At 38.9% G+C, this 9,859-nt stretch overlaps 1 protein-coding gene across 1 annotated transcript; it reads left to right on the top strand.

Annotated features, from left to right (window-relative positions):
* krt1-c5 (keratin, type 1, gene c5) lies at positions 1-8,756 on the top strand. The gene is made up of 9 exons (XM_088418266.1): positions 1-62; positions 1,164-1,569; positions 2,737-2,819; positions 4,051-4,207; positions 5,510-5,674; positions 6,783-6,908; positions 7,643-7,860; positions 7,956-7,984; positions 8,083-8,756. The coding sequence occupies exons 2-9, from the start codon at positions 1,177-1,179 to the stop codon at positions 8,196-8,198; spliced, it is 1,287 nt and encodes a 428-aa protein (XP_088274392.1). The 5' UTR covers positions 1-62; positions 1,164-1,176; the 3' UTR covers positions 8,199-8,756.
* Positions 8,757-9,859: the final 1,103 nt, after the last annotated feature.

Here is a 9,859-nt window from a genome sequence, read left to right as displayed (position 1 = left end):
GCTTCCCACGGCCAGGACGCTTCCTGGAAAAGAGCGAGCAGATTCGCAGATCCAGCAATCAGGTACGTCTGATAAATTGAGAAAATAATGGAAATAGAACTAGCATTAAAGGGGTGTCTTAGAGTAACATACTGTTCACGGTGTTTGGTAAGTTTGGTAAAAAAAAATTCTTAAAAAATGTTTTATAATATTCATACAGACAGAATTGGTTTCAAAATATAGTTACTAGTCAGTGGTAGGGTTTCAAATTAGGGGTTTAAAATAGGATTTGAAAACAGTTTCAAATGATTTTAAGTAATGTGTTGAAATAAGCCTAGGTTAGAGTTTCAAAGAGGTTTCGGGAATAGGGGTAAGAATTGGGTTTCAAAGCATGTTTTCAAAATAAAGTTTTATAGGTTTCAAGCTTTCAAGTTTCAAGCTTTGTCAGAGTTTCAAAGTAATGTTTTTTAAATGAGGTTTCAAGCTTGAGCTAGGGTTGTTAAAGTAGGGTTTTAAACCAGGGTTAGAGTTTGAAAATATTGTTTCCAGCCAAAGTTGTGGTTTCTCAGTAAGTTTGGAAAAAGTGGTATCAATCCATGTTGGGATGCAAAAATAAGGTTGTAAAGGGAAGTGTTTCATCAAATATTTGGGGTTTCAAAGTAAAGTTTCAAAACAGGATTACCGCTTTTAACCAGGGTAGGGATTTTAATTGAGGAATAGGTTTTTAGCCGGTTTTAGGGTTTTTTGGACTTTGGTCTAATTTAAATCTTTTAAAACAAAGTTTCCAAATAGGGTTTCAAAAGAGGGTTTCTACTTAGTATTCTGGAAGGTTTGAATTTAGGGTTTCACATTAGAATTTCCGGGTAGGGTTTAGAGAATGCAGTTACGGTTTCTAGCCTTGGTTTAGGAATCAAAAGTAGTTTTTCAAAATCAGTTTGTAAGTCATTGTGCAGGTTTTAAGTTGTGTTTTAGTCTGGTTTTGGGTTTTCTGTTACTGTCTGCCTCAAATCAGGGTTTCAAGCCAGTGTTAAGGTTTCAACGTAGTGTTTTAAAATAGGCTGTCAAGGCAATTGGTAGGGTCTGATCACCGAGTTCCAATTCAGGGTTAGGCTTTCAGAATAGAGTTGGTAGGCAAATGTTATTCAAACGAAAGGCACAGTAGTGAACCTAGCCTGTTTGTCTAGAAACCGCAGGAGGATGGCCTCAACACTGTCTGTGCGCAGCTATTCCGTGCGCCAGCCGTCTTTCTCCAGCATGTCGGTGAGGGACGGTGCCCGGTTCAGCGTCCGCTCCAGACCCGCCGCGTCCATGCCCGGCACCCTCTCGCTGTCGCGCTCCGTATCAGTGGGCAATGGGCTCCACCTGCTGGGCGCTGGCCTCTCCCTGAATGGGCTGGGCGCGGGGGCCAGTGAGAAGGAGACCATGCAGGGTCTCAACGACCGTTTGGCCAACTATCTGGACAAGGTGCGCTCTCTGGAGAGGTCCAACGCCGAGCTGGAGCTGAAGATCAAGCAGCTGATGGTAGAGAGGCAGCCCAAGGGACACAATGTAGACAACATGATGGCTCAGGCGCATGCCATCGGACAGGAGGTCAGTGCCTTGGAAGCTCCCCGTGCACAAAACACAAAAGGGGACAAAACCTACTTATAATATATCTATATCTAGAAGAATAAATACCGTATTTTCCCGCACTATAAGGCGCACCGGATTATAAGGCGCACCCTTAATTAATGACATGTTCTAAAACTTTTTTTGTATATATAAGGCGCACCGGATTATAAGGCGCACCCTCAATTAATGAACATATTTTAACACTTTTTCAATCACAATATAGTAATACTCAAAGTAATAACAATAATAACTCAAATAATAACTCTAAACTCTCAATAGCATAATAACTCAATGTCAATATGACCACCCTTGTTCAACTGTAAACACACAAAAGAAACAGGTAAAAATGACTTTATCACTTCATTCCCCATCTATGAATCCTAATCTCAATATTGATCCCTATACAAGGTACACCTGATTATAAGGCGCACCATCAGCTTTTAAAAAAAATTAAGGCTTTTAGGTGCGCCTAATGGTGCGGAAAATACGGTACCTACCTACTTACACACCTTCCTAACAACACATACAGTTACCAACCTAACTACCTACCTACTACCACTACCTAACCTACCTACCTAAATCCATATCTCTACCTAACCAACCTACCTAACAACCATGTATTTAACCTACCTACCCAAGTAACCTACATAACTATCAACGTGCCAACCTTCTTATTACCCTGCCTTCCTTTTATCAATGTAACTGCTTACCCTATCAACTACTTACCAAACGTCGTACTTACAGACTTACACGTGTATGTATGAATGCAACAAACGACCTTTTGAACTAACTACCTACCTTCTTATTAGAAACCCAACCACCTACCAAGATATTGTAACTATGTATGTAGGTACAAACCAACCTATGTACTGTATATACCTACCTATTTACTTGAATTCCGACCTACCAACTTATCAAAGTAACTATCAACAACCCAATCAATGTAGTAACCTACTTACCCATGATGCAGTATTTCTAACTTTTAGACCTACTTCCCTACCTACATCATCAGGTACAAACATTTAATATTCAATAAATCCAATAAATGATGTGTGATCCAGATTCCCACCAAAAAAAAAAAAAAAGTCATGTTCTTCCCATTGCTTGATGAAGGTGACTAACCAATCTAACTTGTGGTTCCCTCAGGTTAGGAAGAGGACCCTGGAGAATGCCCGCATAATGCTAGAGATTGACAATGCCAAGCTGGCGGCCGACGACTTCAGGGTCAAGTGAGACGCACACCCGCACAAACACATACAGTATTCGTCTTCACACTAAAGTGCCAGACTGCCAAGCGGCGTAAATTAACGACTTTTTCGCCAGCGTGCGAAGTGACAGCGGCCGAGTGCGACCATTTGAAACATTTCGATCTGTGTCGACACTTTCGCAAGTCTCCTCACCAAATATCGTGTCAAGAATTGAACTCCCATGATACTTTGCAAAAGAGGTTTTCAAGGATCGATGGCTGAAATCATACATGAAGTTGTCAATTTTGTTTGAAGCTGCTATTTTAAAGGCATTCCATAGGTCGTGCTTTAAGGAAGTAAACCAAGAATGGCAAAAGGATTGTTTTAGTAATAGGTTAATAGTTTTTGTTATTTTTTATTTTTAAATAGTTTGGGGAAAAAAACATTGACTTGAAATTTCTGTTTCTAAATTACTTTTAGAGTCATGTTTTTAAGAATTTTACTGAAGGGAAAAAAATCCAAGCATATGGGAATTCGCTCTACGTTTCTGAACAACAACAAAAATGTATTCACCGGTTGATTTGCCCAAATTCTGTCCTGTTTCTTGACTAATTATTAATCCAAAGGCATAGAAATTGAGGGGAAAAAAGGGTAACAATGATATTTGTCCAAGTATTTAATTGTTTTTGTGATATCAAATTTTGCAGTATCACACTCTGTTAGGACATTTAGAAAATGCATTCAGATTTGGAAATCTGATTAGATGGTAAATACTAATAAGTATTGTATTGGAATTGTATCAGCATTGGTATTAGTATTACAATTGGTATCGGGGTTTTAGTATCTCTTTATGGTTTAGTATCTCTTTATGGTGTTAACCGTTAGTTTAGGGGTTGGTGTTAGTACATCTGTATCAATATTGGTATTGGCAATACAGTACAGTACCATGTTTTTACATGATATAACATCAATACCAAATCTTTACACCATTAGAATCTGATACATCGTAAGAGAACGATATGTTCCATTGTGATATGTAAATAACTTAGTGTGCCTTAGTATCAGCGATACTGATCCAGCATTTACTTGGTATCCGCTCAAGACAAAAGCTTGCTGTATCACATACCACTAAAGCCTGGTGCATCAATAAGAGAACAATAGCTTACACGCAGCATAACTATTTTGCTCCAGTCAATTGACATATAGAGTATTTACTGTACAGTATATGAAATCTCTTCAAATTGAGATTATTCTGCTATTTCTGTCTGTGAAGGTGGGAGGCGGAGGTTGCCTTGTGTCAGTCAGTGGAGCGTGACTGCCAGGCGCTCAGGCGAGCCAAGTCTGACCACGACCAGATCATTGCCACTCTAAGAGGGGACCTGGACAGCCTCAAGGAGGAACTGTACTTCCTCAAGAAAAACCATGACGAGGTGATAAACATCTATGAAGTGCAATAGTACGACGTTGCTAGCTGTATTTTGCCAGGGGGGTGTCCAGTAAATACAAAGACGTGTGTGTGGCGCAGCTATGGTGATAGCGGCTGTAAAAGTCTCCTCTTGTGTTTGTTTTTGCTATCGGTGACACAGCTGGAACAAACCTCCAATGTTTGGAGAGTAGCAAACCATTTAAAAAAAACATCAAGTGCGTAAAACCACACCTTCAAGTATGGAAAAGTAGGCACACAATGCAAGAATAACCACCCGGGGGCAGTCAGCCTCCAGCATGTAAGGGGAGTCGTCAAGACACAATAACATATCCTGACTCGCAAACGTTTGAAAATAATAGTTGACCTTATCCAAAGAATTGTGTGTTTTAATCATTTATTAATCATTACAATATTTTTTATACAGTACTCCAATCCAAGCTATGATCACAAACTGTTTTGATAATCAGAAGGGCAAAAGCAATACATGACTAGATGCAAACCACACACTCAGAGAGAGAGAGAGAGAGAGAGAGAGAGAGAGAGAGAGAAAGAGAGAGAGATTTGTCAGTTATACTCCGCACCACAAAGAAAAAAAAATCCTCACATTGGTCGGTGGCTCACTGAATATGAGAAAGAAGTTGCATTGTAGGTTTTATTTTGAGGGAAAACATATTTTGAGAAAAGTTGGAATCTTGTCTTGAAGAAGGTCTTTTTTATAATAAAAGATTGTATTATATTAGTGCTAACATTTTTAGTGAGAATAATTTTATCGACTTGGGTATTTAAAAAATACATCAAAATTGCCTTTATTAATATTTGCAGTCATAGGCAGGCAAACTACTGTATTATCCCAAAACACTTTCTACTAATACCTCAATCTAATGTCATCGTGATTTTATGACATGTCCTATGAAAAATGCAATTCAGTCCGTAAAAAATGCACTTGAAGTGCCCATGTACATGCACGTGGATTTTAAAAACTAAAGGCTATTTTGTAGTTGACTATTTGATAAAAGTCAGGTGGAAGTCATTTAAGTTTTCATTTATCTTGATGATATGTTTTCAGCGTAGGATAGAATTGCTCAAACCTTTCTTTGCGCAAAGAACTGCCAAGATTTACAATATTGAAGCGGACGTGCTGACGAGTAAAGCTATTGTGCCGCAAATGATTATGAGTACCACTATGTAGGATGTCTTCTTGCAGTGTTGTACTGTGACGAGACAAAAAATTACACAAATGTTTTTCAGAAGCGTGAGTGAGAGTGCATCAAGGTCAATTTGAGATTTTCTTCCATGTTTTATTCAGGAAAAAACTTCCCTGAAGGTTCGCCTTGCAAACGAGCAGGTGAACGTGGAGGTGGATGCCGCTCAGGGCCCAGATTTGGGTGCAGTCATGGCTGAGTTGAGGGTCCAGTATGAGGGCATCGCACGTAAGAACAAGGAGGAGGCAGAGGCCTGGTACCTCAAAAAGGTCAGTCGGCTTGTGCTAAACGTTGTACATTCTTGCCTCTAAACACTTTTTTTAAAGAGGTTGTTTTTTGTATGAGTTTTTATATGTATGCGATAGGGCTCAACAATAATGACAAAAAAAATCAAATTGCATTCTTTTCCTCAATATTGTTGTTTAATAATGTGATTTTTTTTCCAGACCTCTTCACGTGTATTTTTTTTAACAAACACTGGCAGTAAATTAATACACATTATATATTTTATATGCAGTATATTTGAGGTGTGCCAAAAGCAATTCACATAAGAATTAAATGTTGATATATTTTTTTAATATTTATAGTTTTAATTTAGATACACTGGGTTTTTGTGGCAGCACAAACATTGATATAAAACATAGAGTGGCTTCAGTCATTTATTTTCTTTGACAGATGCAGTTGTACCCACTTACTTTCTGCTGTATTTGAGACAAGTTTCAAGCGCTAGCTCCAACCTTACTGTTTATTAATCACCAAACAATTAGAATTTAGCATTAAAATAAAACATTGTCTAATCTGTCACAGACTTGCTGAAACATGGGATGTTTAGTCAGAACTTTCCAATGGCTCGCTACAATAATGTCTTTGTTTCTAAAGTTGCTGTAGCTGTGGCTGCAGTTGCAGCTGGGGGCTTTGCATTTATGTGGTATCCCAAATTTTAGTTGGTCTTGTGGTAATCAACTTCCTTCTTACAAAGAACACATACGTATCTAACTTTATTAAAAGTGCCGTTAAGTTAAATTTACTGTTAATTGGACTGACAACTCTCACATGCTCTTCCATTTTCATGTCTTCCTAGGGAGCCTATCAGGTTATGCCAAATACAATGACAGCTAATCAGTGCCTACTTTAGGTTTGATTGACCTTTGTTTTCCAAACCCCAACAACTCAACCAGCAGCCAGATGCATAAAAAACATTATCTAATTATCATAACGAAAGCATAACATTAGAGATAAAAAATTAGATTAAAAAATTAAAAAACAAATCTATGACTGTAAGTGATTGATTGCAATTAATTTGTTAATCAGTCACCACTATACGTCATATAATCTGAGATTCCACGTGATGCGCTGTGTATGTGCACGTGCATGTAGCTGGACGCTGTGCAGTCGGAGGTCAAGGAGAGCAACGAGGCACTCCGCTGCGCCCAAAGCGAACTTAGCGAAAGACGACGTTTCCTGCAGGCACTTGAGGTGGAGCTGGACAGTCTTCGCAAGCAGGTAACCACCGACCAATGCGTTTTGAGCAAGCTTGCCTTGTAAAACTGCTTTTAACCCTTTCCCCTCACTGTCTTCTGCGAACTTCTGAGCCCCAGACTGAGCTTTACTGCAAGTACGCCACAAAAATGTGTGAAATTAACAGCAACACTGAGGTGCAAAGCCTAACTCGGGTGGCATTTAAAAGGCCTTTTGAAGCTCTCAATACTTTGTATTAGTAGCATCACAAAATGTATTCACCTGGTGACATCCACTGAGCTTTAATCAATCATTATGACAAGTTAGACACTAGAGCTACTGTAAAAAGGTGTACGCTGACATCCACACCATCCAAACAATTTGAGTAGTGCAGCGATGTTCCATGGAGACTTCATACTGCCGATGATTAGTGTTTGCTCAGCACACGCATGTGAAACATATTAATCACAATGATGATATTGTGTTGGCAGTTGGTGCCATGTGTGTTTACTGAGAGGCCACTAGTGAATATTCACAGTGACGCATAGGGCTCGTTATTTGCACTTTGTGCCAAGTCTATGCACGGGCAGACTAGACTAATTGTTGCTATTTTTGCAGATTTGTGCAAGGCGTTCCGGTGTGGCACATTTATTGAAAAAAAAAAAAAAAAAAGAGTACCGAGTGTTTTGCACCGTTGTGGGTGTACAGCCAGGCTTGATTCTTAAACCCCAGGAGTACAACACTATTACAGATTATTACCTGGATTAAACATTTCCTAGGTGGGCGTGCTGGAGGGCAATCTGGCGGAGACAGCCCACAAGTATTCAGTGGAGATGGAGCGCCTGCAGGTGACATTGGTGCAGCTGGAGGATGAGCTGTCGCAGTTGCGTCTGGACATGCAACGCCACAAGACCGACTACGAGCAGTTGTTGCGCATCAAGCAGAACTTGGAGATGGAGATTGCCACCTACAGGAAGCTGTTGGAAGGAGAGGAGCTGTAAGAACATTTTTTTTAACTGTAGTAGCGTGAGGGAGTTATTTTGGTGATAAGGAAAAGAAAAAAATGGTTTTGACTGGTTTCTTGTCCTGCAGGGTGAAAGAAATACCTCCACCTCCTAAAAGTAAGTCCCAAAATGACTAGAATTGTTTCATAAATGAGTACCGAATTACAATTTATATAAAATCTTAAATTCAATAACCTACACGTTATGCTTCTCAGAAGACCCTGATGTGCGCACCAGAAAGATCGTCAAAGTGGTCACCCAAACAATGGTCAATGGCAAAGTGGTGGACGAGTCCAGTGAGGTGGAACAGATTGAGGAGCGCAAAAAATGACCAAATGAGGTGCAGATGCATCCCTAACAAGTGTTTCATGGTCCATAGAGAAGTCTAAAGATAACCTGCTTTGTTTGGAATGTTATTTTGCCAAAAAGGTTGTGCCTTGCCTTGACTGACCATTACAGTGGTTCTCAAACTTTTTCAATTATGAACCCCTCTGAAATAATTTTTCAGCCAAGTAGCCTCTAACCAGTGCAAAGGATTTCTGGACAAGTACTGTGCCAACTGTGTCAATGTTTTTTACATTTTGGAACTACATTTGTAGCGTTACATCATGTGTTTTGTTTTTGGCTTGTCTTTCAGAAAACTGTGTCACCCATGACAGTATACAGCCGTATAAAACAAAACAAAATAATAGCATAAAACATATTTTGTCACCATAACACAGTTTATCAATAAGTTGCTTCATTTTCCAAAAATTTTTCTCTTAATTTGAATTTTAAAAAGCACTGTTCCTGTCACAGCTTTAAAAAACATTAATTAATTTTAAAATTTTTCATACCCCCGAAAGTGCCTTTGTGTACTTCTAGGGGTACTTGTACCCCCAGTTGAGAACCACTGTACTAGAAAAACTGTAATTTAATACACTGATTATGAAATCAATAAATCCAAGTGGTGATAAGGTGGCATCAAAACCTGTTTTCATGACTTTTTTTTTTGTCTCACATTAAGTTATTACATACATTAAGGCTGAACAAGTTGGAAAAATACCCCCCTAACCTCCAATTTTGTGATTTCATATGCAACAATTTTGTTTGCATGGACCCCACGCCATTCTCCGCGTACTCCAGTTTCGTCCCACATTATAAATAACATGCATGGTAGGTATATTGGACAGTCCAAAATGCCCTGTGGTGTGTTTGTGGGTGTGTAATTATTCTTTTTTGTTGTCGTTGTTGTTTCTGTGTGCCCTGCAACTGGCTAGCAACCAGTTCGTATGGTGTAGCCTACTGCCCAAAAATAGCTGGGATAGGCACCAGCCTGCGACCTTTATTGGATTTATGCTTAAGCCAACATTGTTCTGGATATGTAATGAGCGTAATGAGCTACATTTAGAATGGCAAATCCTTATTTCCAGTTATGGTGGTGAGTGTAATATAAAAGTAATGCAATAGTAGTTTAGTGCAGTACATTTCAAATACAGTAATGTTGTAATGTAGCTAATTACTTTTAAGTGGCAGTAATAAATAATGCATTACAGTTTTGAAGTAATTTGCCCAACAGTTTTACCGTAAACATTGTAGGCCCCCAGCATCGTAGTTTGTAACCCCTGATTTGGATAAGCTTACACTGCCATCTAGTGGACATATTACCATTTTCCACCTGTAATTACCGTATGCACCAAAATACTGGTTATATTTTATTAAAAAAAAAAAAAAAAAAAAAAAAACTTCCGTGGTAAAGTACTTCGCATGCTAACGTTTTATTTTTTCTTCCCAAATACAAATTATTGATTTTAATGCCCACCTGTCCTTGGTTCCTGGGTTTGATTAAAACAAGATTATTCTTTGGTATAGTTTCAACTGCAGTCTAACATAATTGTTGTATTAGCTATATAATTTGTTTTGTTTTAGCTACATGTAAAAAAAAAAGTCGCTGTCCCAAAACGCCGAACCTGGGACTGAAAATGAGGTACTCTCGCGAGGAGGGAAGCTTCT

The sequence above is a fragment of the Hippichthys cyanospilos genome, chromosome 1, assembly GCF_059441005.1.
Source record: "Hippichthys cyanospilos isolate Australia breed blue-spotted pipefish chromosome 1, RoL_Hcya_1.0, whole genome shotgun sequence".
Classification (NCBI taxonomy): Eukaryota; Metazoa; Chordata; class Actinopteri; order Syngnathiformes; family Syngnathidae; genus Hippichthys; species Hippichthys cyanospilos.
This window is presented reverse-complemented; position numbering and strand designations above follow the sequence as displayed.

Coding starts and splice junctions, on each gene's coding strand:
- krt1-c5 (XM_088418266.1), top strand. CDS start 1,177: ATGGCCTCAACACTGTCTGTGCGCAGCTATTCCGTGCGCCAGCCGTCT. Junction 5,675..6,782: donor AGGCCTGGTACCTCAAAAAG/GTCAGTCGGCTT, acceptor ACGTGCATGTAG/CTGGACGCTGTGCAGTCGGA. Junction 7,861..7,955: donor CTGTTGGAAGGAGAGGAGCT/GTAAGAACATTT, acceptor CTTGTCCTGCAG/GGTGAAAGAAATACCTCCAC.